Source organism: Nematolebias whitei, chromosome 17 (genome assembly GCF_014905685.2).
Source record: "Nematolebias whitei isolate Nwh7 chromosome 17, NemWhi1, whole genome shotgun sequence".
In the NCBI taxonomy this organism is placed as follows: domain Eukaryota; kingdom Metazoa; phylum Chordata; class Actinopteri; order Cyprinodontiformes; family Rivulidae; genus Nematolebias; species Nematolebias whitei.
The window spans coordinates 32,835,301-32,851,877 of NC_056514.1; the positions used below are offsets into that span (position 1 = coordinate 32,835,301).

The 16,577-nt window shown below is 37.1% G+C and overlaps 1 protein-coding gene across 1 annotated transcript; it reads left to right on the top strand.

Moving 5' to 3' along the window:
* Positions 1–7,302: 7,302 nt before the first annotated feature.
* LOC119424042 (ectonucleoside triphosphate diphosphohydrolase 1-like) lies at positions 7,303–16,397 on the top strand. Its single transcript, XM_037691499.1, is given in 9 exon segments — positions 7,303–7,556; positions 7,968–8,085; positions 10,568–10,718; positions 11,372–11,535; positions 11,584–11,852; positions 12,105–12,254; positions 12,683–12,796; positions 12,919–13,056; positions 16,174–16,397. Coding segments are annotated over 9 exon segments (1,503 nt in total). The 5' UTR covers positions 7,303–7,364; the 3' UTR covers positions 16,381–16,397.
* Positions 16,398–16,577: the final 180 nt, after the last annotated feature.

Consider the following 16,577-nt stretch of genomic DNA (forward strand, 5'->3'; position numbering starts at 1 on the left):
GTAACTGCGCCTCAGTAGTTTAGTCAAATGTCAAAATAACTCATCAGTGAATGACTGCAGGTTCTCCAGTGTTTAATGACATTATTCTAAAAAGGATAGAACAAACTTTAGGTTTTCAGTGCAACATTGAAATTTGATAAAGTGTAAAGACAAGTAAAAGTTCTGGTTACTGCCACCACATTTACTGCTTTAAATGCAACCACAATATAATCACTAAATCATACTATAATAAAAGAAAAAGTAGTTTTCAAGTTCAAGTAAACTTTAGTGTCGTTACATCACGTGGTACATGAGATGGAACGACATTACGCACAGGGTCCCATTTATAACACAAAATAGCAAAATATAAAGTATAACAGTAAATAAGGATCTAAGATATAAAGTTAAAACAAATGCCAAACAGTACACTAAAGATCTAAGATATGCTAAACACTAATAATGTAAAACAATATGGCGTAACAGCAGCCCGATCCATTTTAAAAATGGATCCAGCCATCATTTATACCAAAACTGTTTACCTTGTCAGCAAATGCATCCCAAACTGTCTTAACGTGCTATCCAAAGTAATAACAGTATGAATAGTCATAGGTAATGCCACTGAATAGATTTTTTTGGAAGTGCATGCTGTAACGCTAACAAGTCAAACATGATACTATCAGGATCCAGAATCATTTCAACTGTTACTTCCAAAACTTGAGCAGGGCTCTCTCCAGTTTAGAGGCCTGAAATACAGAATCTGCTTTGTGATGCTCCTAAAGTAAATCAAAAACAACATAATAAACTCCACCTGGGACAACAAAACACAGCAATCAATCGTTTACTTTATTTCGTAATTAATTTACTTTTCTAACTATGAGTTAAATTGCTCACGTAAATGAAGATGTCTGCTGCATGAGTCCAAGATCAAAATGCAAAATCTCCCATGCTAAATATCCAAGATTGATTTCTGTGTAATTATTTACATGGCTGTATTTTTATTTTTTTTTGTAAACAGTTATCTAGTTTATGTTTGTAGCTACATATTGTGTCATTTAGGTTGCCATGAATATGAACATTTAAAAATAGACTTAACTTTACAATTACAGCTTCAATTGATACAACTGGTGCACAGTACACCTTTAAGTTCGTCTTGCATGTGAAGCTGGCTGCTCCCTCAGCATAATATTCTTTAAATTGGGTTAAGTTGTTATTTGCTACAATTAATGTTTAATCTACACTGGATTGCAGATGCAGGTAAGATAATGTATGAGATACAAATCGAGCTTCTTACTTTTCTGAGTTGAAAGATGTTTGACAAAACTTTCACAAAGTTGAAGTTCTTGTTTTAAATCACACCAACTAATAAGTGTAGCATTTTTTTGTTTGTTTAAATTAATCAATTAGTCAATCCAGAAAAAAAAATACATGTCATAAGTCAAAGTAAAAATGTATTTTTCATTATTCTGCCATATGGAAAAACAACATTAAAAAGTTTTGGTGCGAGAAGTTAAAACTTAAAATTTAGGTGGAAAAAAATAGAAAAACTAAAATCAGTGTTTAAAGCTCAAATGGTAAAAAAAAAATGTAGTTAAAACATTAAAAGCATAGGGCGGCACGGTGGGGCAGTTGGTACTCTCAGCAAGAAAGTCGTTCTAATCCCGGCCCGGGCCTTTCAGAGTGGAGTTTACATGCTCTCTCCATTCATGCATGGGTTTTCTCCAGGTACTCCAGTTTCCTTCCACAGACCAAAAACATGCATGTTAGGCTGATTGGTAACTAAATTGTCCCTAGGTGTGAGTGAGAGAGTGAATGTTTGTCTTGTTTGTCTCCATGTGGCCTTGTGATGGACTTCAACCTGTCCAGGGTGTACCCCACCTCTCACACAGCGACTGCTGGATAAGGGCACCAATGACCCCGATGACCCGAAATGGAAGAAGCAGGTAAAAGATAATGAATGAATGGATGGATGGATGGGTGGACAACATTAAAACATGAGTAATGCTGACACTGAAATGCCAGTATAAAATCTGCACTAATCGAGTACATTAGTTTTTATAGCTGTAAACTAGACAAAACATTTTATGAGGGTGATGGGCATCATAAATCATAAATTATTCATCATATGCTGTTGACAGCAAGCTAGTATAAATTATGCGTAGTGACATTATGTGCAAATACTTTTAACACAGTAATCTGTATTGTTGAAGACAAAAAAGGTCAAAATTTGTCTTTGCACAAACAGTGCAGAACAAAAGTCATACCACTAAAGAATTGTTGGAGATTTTTAACTAACTTGATATCAGCATTAAGCAGTTTGTCAAGATGGTTTGTTGTTAATGAAAAGAAAAAAAAATGGTGTTTAACTTTCACCATTAGGTCAGTAGGCCTGGAAAGCTTCTGTTTTTTTTTATTTTTTTATTTTGGGAGTGAGACTTTTTTGGGGGAGGTGTTACAGATATTTCAAACATTGCATCACTATCAGCTTAACGGTGATGTATAGTTGCTTGTTAATATCAAGGGTCCTCTACCTTTCCACCCAACAAAAAGTCATTCTAAGCCATGAACATCTTTGAAATCAGAACCACGTTGAGAAAGTATGCATAACAGACTTGCTCAGTTTGGCTCAAGCTCACATTGATTGTACTAGCTGTAAAGTCATGTTGCATGTAGCTTATGAAAAGAAAAATATGCCTATTCCTTTTAGTACTGACAACTACTTTAGCCATCAGAACCACAGATGTAGATGAACTAGCATTAATTTATATTATGTCAGTATTAAATTGAAGTCTTCAAAGCTGATGCTAGTCTAGCCTATGCACAATATATAGGAGCAACTGCAAAAACAGGATAAATTTTAGGGAGGAGGTATGCTGTTGCATGAGGGAATCTGGAGTGGAAGAGAAGTATGTTAGACTGGTAAAGGACATGTATGAAGACAGCAGGACAGTGGTGAGATGTGCTGTATGAGTGACATACCTTCAAGGTGGAGGTGGGAGTGCATCAAGGATCGGTCCTGAGCCCCTTCTTGTTTGCTCTGGTGATGGGCTGAATAACAGATGAGGTCAGGCAGGAATCCCCGTGGACTCACAAAGGTGCAGGACTTGAAGCACGCAGGGTCAGCTGTCCAGGAAAATGGGGGAGTGTGGTGAAAAGAGAGTCTAGGAAGGATGGAGTGGATGAAGAAAAGTTTCAGGAGTGATTTTCAATTAAAAAAAAGTTGCAGCAAAGTTCAAAGGAAAAGTTTACTAGACAGTGGTGAGACCAGCTATGTTGTATGGTCTGGAGACAGTGGCACTGACAAAAAAACACGATAAAGAACTGGCAATGGCAGAAATTAAGATGTTTAGGTTCTCCTTAGGAATGAAAAGGATTAGTAATGAGATCATCAGAGGTACAGCACAGGTTGAACAACTGGGAGATAATGTTAGAGAGGCCAGACTGAGATGGTTTAGACATGTCCAGTGGAGGGACAGTGGGTATATTGATAGAAGGATGTTAGAAATGCAGCTGCCAGGAAAAAGACAAAGAGGAAGGCCAAAGAGAAGGTGTATAGTTGCAGTTAGAGAGGACATGGAGGTAGTTGGAGTGAGGACAGAGGATGAAGAGGTCAGAGTGATTTCGAGGAGAATGACTCACTATGGAGACTCCTGAAGAGGGAAAAGCCAAAAGAAGATTAATTTCCTGCACAATTTGTGCATGTATAGGAAATGTGTATTTCAAAAGCCAATTTAATTTATACCAAGAAACCCAGAAAATTGTCTAAAATGTGTCATATTAAAAAATACAAATACTTGTGTAAATTTTCAACCAACTAGGACATGGCATATCCCAACAGTTTTAAACAAAACAGCTGGACTGTTTTTTTCTCATTTATTGAAGATGTTTTGCTTCCTGTTCAAGGAGCTTTTTTCATGCATAGGGATAAAGGCTAAACTATTAAACTATACAAAAAACAGTCACAGACTGTAGGAAAACTCAGTGCAACAATTCAAACATTGATGGATCGTAGAAAAAACTACAGCTAACTTTGTCCATCAAAGTTCATGCTCAATATCACCAGCAAACCTTTTTTCCCACTCTGGGATTCAGTTTGGTTTAGTGGGCTCCTCAGACTGAAGAAGTTCTTCGGATGAAGGATGAAACGTCTCAGCAACAAAAGAAACCGTCCACCGACCTGACTGAACATCGTTAACTTTGTCCATGTTTTTATAACCCACACCAATTGGAGCTTTTAGGATATGCAGCAGAGATTAAAGCAACAATCTGACAAATTTAAATGTCTTCTTTTTTTCTTACTTAAACTGAAACTAAAGCCTCAAAAGCAATCAACACATTAGGTTTAGATTTCTAAAAAAAAAAAAGTGGCAGAATAAACTAATATTCCATGTAGAAAAAATAAAATAAAATAATCATGTTTGGCCTTTTATTTGCATCAAGCTGATGTCGGCTTCAGTCAACACCCCATAAAAAATAAAAAATAAATAAAAAACCTTGACACACTGGTTTTAGTTACGTTAACCACCACGTCTGACTTTAATGTGTCGAGTGAACATATGTCCACACTAAAGCTCACATGACAAGCAGGAAAAAAAACCCACCAGAACAGCGAAACGGTTTTAGAACCTGCGTCACAGGCATTCCTTTTACAAGATAATCTCCAGCTGCATCACTTAACTTGTAGCAAAAGGTGAAGTTGCTGTCCCTCCTACACTTTGTCATCTCAGGCAGTTTGCTACTAAAGCTTTCAAAGCAGCAGATGTGAAGACAACTTCCCGCCCTGTCAACAGCACCGAGCGCCCCCGCCTACCAAATCCGTCCTCATCTCGTCAAGTGCTCAGTCGACAGTGAAGCTATGAACCGCAGCCGAGCTACAGGAGGGTTGTTTTCAACCCACAATCACTTCAACGCACATTATATTTTGAAATAATGTATGCAGTATTGTTAAGTTAATAAAACATACAAGTTTTCATACTGGAGCAAAATATAAAACCACATAATTTACCATCATGCCTGATGAATTACATAAAATAAATTGAGAGATTTATGATGGCTGTGACAAATTTTCAGACTATTTTGAGAAAAATTTTTGTCACACGATATTTAGAATATGCTCAAGATCAAGTGACAAGACTGCAAGCCTTTGCAACTCCATCCATTCATCTAACTGGAAACACACTAAAAGCCCAGTATCGTTTTTTAAAATCAAAACAATGCCACAGTCCTTTATTTTGATAGGGTGTCAACATGGTGGAAAAAGGACTTTCCCTTTTCTTAAGAGTAAAAGTTTACATTTAAAAGTTAAACCCCATTTGAACTTCTCTGCATATTAATGTTTTGCTTTAGTATCAATAAGTTTTCTGCAAGTAATAAAACCAAATCCAGGACTGATTACATACTTACATACTTACATAATTAAAATTTGATATTTTTCATTGTTTAAGTGTAAAATGGTTCTAATGGCACAAGGTCAGAGCAACACTAGACCTTAAAGTTATGAAATCTGAAAAGAGACTCCAGGGAGCAATAAGTAAAATAAACCATTTATAAAAGGGTGTGTGCTAGATTTATCAAAAAGAAAATAAAAAACAAACTAAAATTTAAGGGCAAGTACAAAAAGTCAAAAGTTTAAGCTTGTGGAGTTTAGGAACAACATTTTAAGTGATATGGATAAATCTTTGGTTGTTCTTGAAAAAAAAAAGTAATAACCACTGGTTGCCCTGGTTATAGTTGTCAATCTCGGTGTGTAAAGTCAGTATATTTTCCTTAATCCAACATCTGCTTAAAAAAAGGAAACTTAGAAAAAGGAACGTTAAAAAAACACCAACTGATCGTAAAGTTCTTGTGCGTGTGTTTAAGTTTATAATTACTTCATTCAAATGTGCAGTAAAAGAGGGAAATAAATAACAGGACCACCTGTGAATGGATCAGCACATCTGCAGGCAAGTCATGTTTTAGGTCTGCACAAACACACGCACGAGGAAGTAGAAAAGCAGGGGATCCCAATCAGTCATCAAGATGACATCACAGCCTGCCAGCAATAAAGTACAGCCAAACAAGGGAGTCCCCACGTCCCTCTCCCTCCACATTCAACAGAAAGAACAGATACGTGCTGAAGCATGCGTCTCTCATTAGTTCACAGACAGAGTCCTTTTTTTATAGAGTTCACATGCACACGAGTGCACACACACGTGCACAAGAACACTTTAGCTGTGTCTCCACAGTGACCAGTTTTACAGCCTACTGCCTCGGCTAGGAGGAGGAAATGCCGAACTCCGAGTTTCAGATTTGCTCCAGCAGAGGCGCGCACACGCATTCTATTCTTATCCTCTGTCCGGCCCAACCGAAAGCCTCTGGTCCCATCACTCAGCTATTTCCCTCTGTCCGTTCTCTCCTCGTCTTCTCCTCCTCCTTTTACCTCTACTTTAGTTTACGTCATTGTCCCTCCCTCACCGTCTCTTCTCTCAGGATTCACCTCCCACTCATTCATTGCCAAACTCACTGACAGACAGCAGAGGTAAGTGCTTGCTTTAGGTTTGCTGCTGGTGTTAATGCACTTTAGCATTTAGAGTTTTTGTATTTTCTTAACAAAAAAACTCAGGTTTATAGTCAGAGCTGCTCCTCATCCAATAGGTTTTGTACTCTAAAGTTGGGACAGTTTCAGCAGTGTGCCGGTGTACTTTGACAGCTGCCATGTGCATGGTAAACAAAGTGTGTACTTCTATGTGTGTGCAGTTGTTTAGAATTCAAAGTGCTATCGTGTTCATCAAGATAATTGACTGAATTCAAGCAACCTGTTCCCTTTAAAAACTGAACACGTGACAATATATTTACTTTGATAGCATCTGAGTTCTTTAGTGTTTTATGCTCGATAGTTAATAGTGGAAACAGCCTTTCAGAGAAAAAAGAAACATTGCGGAGACAGCAAACAAAAATATTTAGGATTAAAATAATGTCTCCAGCAGGATGTTTAGAACAGTCCCCCCCACCCCACAGACAAGTCTACAGCTTTTGTCTCTAAAGGTCAAGGCATCCCCAATAAAAGCATTTATTTGAGTGTAGCCCAACTGTGGTCAAACTGTACAAACTGTTCAAACATTTAATCTTTTTCCAAAGCAGACTTGTTAATCTTTCAGCATTAGCTGAACACTTCAGTGGTGTATCCTTTCAAACGTAACTGTTTTTAAAGTAACAAAATCTCCCCACAGATCTGGCGAGGGATCAGACACAATCAAACAGCCATCTGCAGTCCTTAGTTACAAAACAATTAAGCACACTAGGCAACCTCCAACAGACTCCCACATGCTGTGACATAACTCACATCTGGATGCAAGACTGGCTAACCCCCCCTTCCACCCTGTTCTAATTTCAATGTTTCCCCATCTTCCATGCCGACCACTCTCTGGACTTCCCTTCCTGTCTGTCTGTCTGTACATCCACCCCCGCTCTCAGAGATGAAAGAGAAGAACCCCTGGCACACGCCTGTGACCATCATCATCACTGTGATTGGTGTCATAGCGATTGTTGCCTTGGTGACAGTTGCAGTTTTGCAGAACAGACCCGTCCTCCAAAAGTATAAGGTATGCTAGAGGAAATTCCTAAACTAATGATGGCTTACTCCCCATGCGGGAACTGACTGTAAGTAATAACAGTGAAATCCTGGTGTTACATCAACATGCCAAATGGTTTGCAATGAATATGACCTCAACTGGTCAACTTGTTCTATTGACTTTAGAAATCTTCTTGCAAATACAGGCCATTAAAGGCAACAAATGTAAGAGTTTGATCATAGTTAACTGAGAGCAATGACGGGTGTAATTTGACTAAATTACTTTTTTCCTGTTTGAAGCTGAGTGTAATTTAGATAGCTCTAATATGTCTGTGTTATTTAGTCAATGCAAATTTGGTTAGAAATAGCACATCTGGAAGAAGCATGTGCAAAGGTAATGGCACAAACAGCTTAACGGGAACTCCTTTCGTCTCCCCCACAGTATGGCATCGTGCTGGATGCCGGTTCTTCTCACACAGCTCTCTACATCTACGAATGGCCAGCAGAGAAAGATAACAACACTGGAAGAGTTGAACAGAAATATTCCTGCAAAGTAAAAGGTGGAGTATACAAGATGTATGCACAGGCAAGCGTCCAAACTTCAATGATCATTATGCAAATATTTATTATGCCTATGTTTATATGCAAGGTTAAATGCATCATTATGCACATTCATTTCAAAAGTTCTTGGTAGAAAAAAAGTGGATAAAAAAAAAAAAACAGGTAACGGAACAGATTTGAGTAAATAGGGCAGTTGTCATGGCTGCATAAAAGAGTCAGTGCATCGCCTAGTCCAAGTGGTACCAGCATGCACTAATCAGTGCCAGAAAAATACCGGTAGTAAGAAACAAGGACATCCATGAACCAGAGACAAGAATGTGGAAACCACAGTCTCACTAATAGGCATGAAGTGCAAGGAATGGCTGGTTTGACCCAACAGCCAAGATGTAAAAGCCCAAATTGTGCTCTTCCAGACTGATCAGAACGTCCATAATAAAATTCTGGAATTCTGAATTTGTATGAAGAAAAAAAAAAAAAATAAGAAGAAGATGTCTGATTCTGTTTAACATTCTGTGGATACGGGTCACATGACCTCACTTTACATCACAGGATTTTGACAGGAAAATCTGAAAGCTATTCATCATTTTGACAGATTGGAACAAGGGGACAGCATTCCATTAAAATGTCTAATCTACAGCAGCAACACTAACCACATGTAAACCATGTGTAGATTCTTCTTTAAATTAGTTATTACTTTGGAATATGTTTAATTGGCTATTCGTGATCTAATTTTTAAGGCTTTAGCCACTGAATTGATAAGCTATGCCAATAAACTATTACAAAATGTCATGATATCATGATACCCGAGTGTTGTAAATTATTTGGTTTGAAAGTTGACAAGAGAAAGGCAAAAGATGTGGCACAAACAAGTGCTGATGAAGTTTATCTGCAAACATCAGTCAATAATAGGAAGCATCATGTGGTAGATCGTAAGTCAAGATAGGTTACAGAGTTCAGTGGAAGGAGGACTTCCATGGTTAAAAAAGGAAATGGCAAATGCTTGAAGGGGTCTGAAAAAGCAGAAGTAATAGATTTGTCAGCGATTGCACAGCAACGCAAAAATGAAACTAACTCTTATGGACAACAAAATGGTCAAATGTACCACCAAGCTGTTTATGGGCTGTGAAGAATATTGTAGCAACAAAAAAAGAACTAAAGCACAAAACCTAAATTAATTTCTACAAACATCAATAGATTGAGCCATAAGAAGAAAATCTGCCAAATATTTTGGCATTTTTTGTTACTTTGACATCAAACCGTGCATAGAACATACACTCACTGAAATGGTATTCCTTGAGAAAAGTCCTTTAATTACAGTAACTGAATGAGAACTGAATGTAACTGAAGTCTCGAGACTTGCACTCTAGCAGAGGAGTGCAAGTCTCGAGAGTTTAAAATAATTTCCTAGATTTTAATCAGCCTTTCTTGGAAAAGCTCTATCGAATCTCAAGGACCTGCAGGTTCTTTAGCTAATGTTTTAATGACCGATACATTAGGATACAGTGGTTTAAGTCCAAGTTTGCACAGGGCAAAACTGTTTTGGAGGACCAGCAATATAAAAAGTGGATGATTTAAATGTTGTGTTTAAAGTTGTAGCTGTCCTAACCCCGGACACAATGTTTATCTTTGTGCTTCACAAATTGTTTGGTTGGTGGTTAAACCTCAAACGCAATAGTCTTTTTAAATTTAAATTTTATTTTATTAATCTGGAAGTACCTTTTAATAAAGAAATCAGCTTTTAGTCTGCCACAATTTTATCACTGCATGAATGCGATAGTCTATTATTCTCTCAAATGATTTGCCAAAGCTCTAAACAAACCTCACATAAATACAAACAAACACACACACAAAGACTACAGGACTACATTTATTCAACATTAATCCAAATTGGACACAGTGCAATTTGTGACTTAATAAGACTTCTTAACTGAAGAAAACCTTTCTATTCACCAACATTTATGAGTTCCAATTTAACTGGTCATTATGGCATGACACAGTTGACAACAACAAAATGATTATAAAAAGCAGTGGATTGCATTTATTAAAATGTTTATTAGAGGCAGACAGCACAAATCACAATTTGATACATACAATGTAAATCTCAGGAATTTGGTTATAATAAAATGTTCTGAATTCAAATGATACAGTGAAACATGTCTACTCAAGGAATGTAACTTATCAATGTTTGTAATCTCCCTAAAGTATCTGTTTTAATGTCCTCTGCTGCTGTAACAACCAATCTTTATTGGAGGGAAAGTCAGGTTCAAGTTAGGTTTGACTGATTTTAATATTTTATTTCAGTAGAAACTAGTACCCTCCTAATACCATCTCAGCAATGTTAAAATGCAATCATTACAAATGCCTGAGATACATGACAAGACTTTGTGCAAAATTATTCTGTTGCAAACAGATTTTCTTTAACTCAAACTATATTCTTGTTATTTTGGCTAAATAACTCTTAATATTGTCTTCCTCTTGCAGGTAAGGGTATTTCAAGCTATGCAGATGCTCCAGTGAAGGCAGGAGAGTCACTGAACGAATGCATGCAAGAGGCTGAGAAGCAGGTCCCCAGAAAGAGACACCATGAGACTCCTCTCTATCTGGGAGCTACTGCTGGAATGCGACTGCTTAAGTACGCTGCACATGTCAATCCTGCACATTCCCATAATGAAATCTGAAACATTTGTCTTTAACAAAATACAAACTACAAGGACAACCATATTGAGAGAATGTCAACCTCAGTCTTGCAGAGGTATCAACACCTACTAAAGGTGTTTGTGGTAGTTCCTACAGTAAAATGGCTTATTGACTAACATTAATTACTTGCTTCCTGTCATGAACAAGCAGCAGAATGAAAATTCTCACTGCAGAACCAGTTTTGCTTCAAGGTTTTGCTGAACGTCACCATTTTGACAATTGTTTCCATTTCTTACACTGTTATTCTTGTTCTTGATAACTGTTTAATCACTAAATGTAAATCTCCTTGGTCTTCTATTACAACTGTTTGAGAAAAAGAAATCTTCGCATGTAAACATTCTTGTGATCTTATTATATCTGAATTTTGTTGTCGTGTTTGCACTGCCAGTGCTCAGACCAGCTATTTGCCTTTTCCATTTATGAAATGATTTATGTTCATATAAACTTCAGCCCCAGGGCAATAAATGTGTTAATGTCAAATCCATTTTAAATGGTACAGACTTCTATTATTTATGAGCTACTCTTCTGACTTGAATTATGTATGTGATTCATTCTATTGAATTAGCACTACTGTATTTCTGTGTTCAGTATAGAGAACAGTGTGGCGTCAGACAAGGTATTCCAGGCTGTGGAGAAAGCCTTGCTGAGGTTCCCCTTTTCCTATCAGGGAGCGAGAATACTCAGTGGACAGGAGGAAGGCGCCTTTGGCTGGGTCACAGTCAACTACCTGGATGATCGCCTCAAGCAGGTCTGTTTGAATAGTGCCAAATACTGCATCACTGCATATTTGTCCACTTTAGGAAGATTTTGTGTCTGGGTGTTGCTACTGCACAGTGACTTCAGTGCCCTTTTGTTTTTGCTGCAGGGTCTAGAAACAACAGGCGCTCTTGACCTTGGTGGGGCCTCAACTCAAATTAGCTTTGTATCGGACAATTACGACATTTCAGAGTCATCCAGCAACTCTGTGACCTTCAGACTCTACGGAAACGACTACAACCTGTACACTCATAGCTTCCTGTGCTATGGGAAAGACCAAGTGCTAAGAATGGCATTAGCACACCAAACCAAAGTAAACTTCTGAAGTCTCTCACTGCAGATCTAAATAACTGAGATAATAAGTGGCAAAGATGTTATGTGCTGGAATCTACTATAGACCAATACAATTAATTCAACATGCTTTCTCTGTATACTTCTGTCTCACTATCTTTCCTAGTCAGGTCCAAGAACAATATTGGATCCTTGTTTCCACCAAGGCTACTCAGCGTTAAAGAATTACTCAGTCCTCTTTGACAGCCCCTGTGTGTCAGACAGGAAACCCCAGTACACTACTGCAACCTTCAATCACACAGGGGCAGGAAACTTCAAACAATGCCAGGAAGTTGTCAAAAATGTCTTCAACTTTACTTTCTGCGAGTACAGCCGATGCTCTTTCAATGGAGTCTTCCAGCCACCTTTGCAAGGATCATTTGGGGTAAAACACTGTTAGTGTTTTTCCTCTACATTACCTGGGATGTTTAACAGTTTGGCTATGCAAAATACAGAACTTCTATACATTTTATTACCACTAAAACATTTTCAACAATTTATTTGATAAATTTAGGGTCAATTAATTAACACTTGTCAAAAAGATCTCAACTGGGAGTTTCTTTTGAGATTAAAAGTAGTAGAAAAACATTTTAATATGTTAAATCACAACACCAGACAACATTTAGATGATCTTTATGTATTTTAGTACACTAAGCTCTTAAAATCTTAATTGTTACACAGTACCAGTCTGGAATGCCTGTCTTATGCATCAAATTAGGAGAAGTGGCTATTAAAAACAAGGTTGCTTCATTTCTCTAAAAGTTGAACTTGTACCCTTATCCCTATTCTTTTCTTCTTCCTCTTTCATTGCAGGCATTTTCTGCTTACTACTTTGTGATGAACTTCCTCAATCTGACTGATGCATCCATGTCATTAGAAACTGTGAAGGAAAAGCTAGCGAGTTACTGCGCTACGCCTTGGAATCAGGTTGGGGAAGATTTAGGCACACAAGAAAAATAATCTACAGTATTCAACAATTTCCATGTCTTATCAATGCCTTCGAGCTTTGGTTTTACTGAACACTTACTGACTTTGAACTACTTCAACAGATAGTGCAGCAGCATCCGGAGATCAAAGTAAAATATCTGGCTGAGTATTGCTTCTCTGGCACGTACATCGTCACTCTGCTGACAGAAGGATACAACTTCACCTCTGAGACCTACTCAAACATAAACTTCATCAAGAAGGTCAGTAGATCAGTGCCCATGTTTTCCCTCTCACACAATCAAAAGGTCCATATATGAAGTATTTAACTTCCCCCTAATTTTAAAAGTTGAGAATGTGAGTGTGTTTGGCTTTTGGCAAAATATTTCCTAAACCAGTGTACAGATTTTACTGAAGCTCCCAGAAAATTAACGTAGTACACCTACAACTAATTTAGGGGTCAACTTGATGGCTGCCACAGCAAATCAACTTTATTAAAACGCAAAAAATTGCTATAACTTATTTAAATTGACAGATATTGAGCTAAAATTTGGTGAGGTAGCAGTGAATAATATCCAACAGAAACTCTGAGCATTAACTGAACTTGTGAGCTCTTTGTTTTAATTTTGTCACATGCAAGACAATATGCATTCTGTCAAGGAATGATAAGTTTCATAAATGTGTACGAACAAGTCCATTAAATATATTTGTGATCGAGTTGCATACTTTGTAAATTAGTATATCTGAGTAAAGACACTGGTTGGTCCTCAACATGATAAGTAATTTTTATGATTTTTAAATTAGAAAAATATTTAGGAGTTTCAGATTAATTATAAATGCATGGTATTTTCTATATCTTTCAGTCTTTGGTAAATATACTACATACATTCTAAAACACAAAAGCTTTGAATTTTACGTAATATTTAAAAGTTGATAAATTAATTTGAACAATTGCTTTCATAGTTAAATTACATTGAAGTAGTACATTGCTTTGACTAGTTTTCTGAATCTATTTTAAAGAAATACATTGTTCACAATTTCCTCAACATGTGCATCATTGTATTACGTAATGTGATCATTTATTGAGCCATTATAAACTCTGAAGGAGCTACCATCATATGTGGAGTTTTATTTAATGTTCATTTAACCCAGGCAAATTCCACTGAGATCACAGATCTCATTTGCAAGGGAGGCCTGAAGGCAGTCTAGCATGCATGTTTTGAACTGTGAGAGGAAACCGGAGTCAAAGAAAACCCACGCAAACATAAGGAGAACATGCAGGTTCTACACAAAAAGACCACAGGCCAAACCTGGGGATCAAACCGAGGACCTTCTTGCTGTGAAGCAACAATACTAACCACTAAACTGTTGTCCTCCAGTCTTTTTCAAAGTTTCTTTGCATTAGGAGCTTTATGTTGCAGACAAAAAATAAAATAAAAATTTAAACCATTGAAGTTAAATGCGACCTATTCATAGATAAATTAGCACATCCGTCACAGTACCTGTTTCACAAAATACATCCGACACAACCTTTCTTTTGAAGACTGACTGAAACTGCATCTGTGCATCTTTTAGTCAATTTCCTTTGAGCCTGCATACCTTCCACTAACAACAAATGCTGTTTTGTAAATACAAAATATTCTGTGTATCCCAAAACATCCAGATTAATATAAACCACACATGCTGCCTTTAGGTAACTCATGGAAACTACAAACCTTTTATTGTTTTATAGTGTACAAAAAAGTTCAGCCATGTACAACCAAAGTTCATTTTCTTCACGAACACATTGAAAGAATGTCGAGCAGCTCCAAATGATTATTTCATAGTTGAAAAGGTTCAGTTTCCACAGACAACTAAAATCACATATTAGATTCTTGCATGAAAAAAAATGAATACCAGATGTAAAACATAAAATAAAAAGGCTTCCAACAAGTTTAAATCTTTGCATGTTCAAAAAAAAAAAAAAGTCTTCCAATTCTCCTTCTATCCAGACTCAAGCCAAGAAAAAAACAACATCTGGATAAGTGTTTCATGTACTAATACTCCTGAAACCACAAATAACATATTTAGGAGCTATTCAGATTGTACATCTCATAGAAATGGGCCTTAAAACTTTTGTAATTGCGACAGAACATCACTGTCATTACAAATATATTCTGAAAACACCTTATTCTAACAATAATGACAGTCCTGGTACATCAACTATCTGCATTTGACTACCTGCAGTTAGTCAAATTTAAAACGATGATACTGTCACCTTTAATGAAATTTAAGACAGAAAAACTATAGATATAGGCAAGGGTTGGGGGGGGGGGGTCCTGCTTTATTACAACAAAGCATGTGTGTCACTCACTCAATTAGACACATTCAAGTTTAGTGCCCAAACTACAACCAAAACAAAAATATAAAGGCCTTCTTCCAGGCTATGCTAGTTAGCTGCTTGCTAATTAGCCTAAATTATTTAAATGCCAGTTTCCGGATAAATTAAACGAGGAAAGAAACAGCAATGAAGTAAAAAAAAAAAAAAATTCTTACCTCGTCAATGTGTATCTTACTTTTCTCTAGAAGTGGAAAAAGCATTTAGGTGCAGTTTAAAAAAAGTTAGCTAGCTAATATGGCCGCGGCGTCCACCTGCTTGAATATGATTGGACGAGCCGAAATCAGCTCTGTGTGCTGAGCGCGTGTACATGCGCGAGCAGTTTGTAAATGAGAAGTGCAGTTTGTTTTTAAGGTTATCTTTTAGCTTAAATATTTATTTACAATGAACTTTATGTTAATTTAATTACAAAATAGTGCATTATATTATCAAACAAATAACTCTTTTATACTCAAGTTCATTTTCAGTTAAGTAAATAAAACTACTCAAAGTAGAATCAATAGTAACAGAGAACAGAGTTATAGCTTGGCTTTCAGGGTATGTGTTGGGGATCACGCTCAGCTACTACCTCATCACATTTTAACACAAAACGTGAAACTGACTTATTTGTAGTCATTTTTGTTATGGTGGACATCTTGAATGGGACTGACTTAAAAAATGTATCAGTTGTATACATTTAGTTACTTTTTCCTTCATTCAAATGTGTGCAATGGTTAATTTTATTTTACACATGGCACACAGGCATGTGATGCCTGATGATTTTTAACATGTTCATGTGATCACATGGTTTCCACTTGGGATCACATGTGCAAATTATGGTGAATTCATGTGGTTTTTCTGTGTACAGAACCAAAGTAGTGCTGGCCAGCTAAAATGACTCAAGCATTTAACATGTGCAAATGTGAAATGATGGGTCTCCTTTGTTAATAAAGGATGTGAAGCGTGTTCTCAAAGAGATGCACACACATGAAGTATTGTTTTATTTAATTTTTACTGTTTCCAGATAAAAGGCAGCGATGCGGGCTGGACACTGGGCTACATGTTGAATCTGACCAACATGATTCCAGCAGAGGCTCCGGACTCGCCTCCTCTGCCACACGCCGGCTACGTCTCTATAGTCACCGTCAGTGCATTGCTGCTCTTCGTCCTCTTCATCCTCAGCCTCAGATGTTTCTGTCTCAATTTCAAAAAGCAACCACACATTGTATAAAAGCACAGATGTATGTGTGAGGGAGGTAAAATCTGTGAAGGTTTGTGTGTATCAATTTGCGTAGAGGTCAAAGGTCAGCTCAAACAGATCTGCAGATGTCAGGATTCGCTGAAGTGAGACTGGTATCTGGTTGAAGGATATTTGAATGCTTTAAATGATGTATGAATTAAAAGAATGTCTGAATGTGTGTGCGCGTA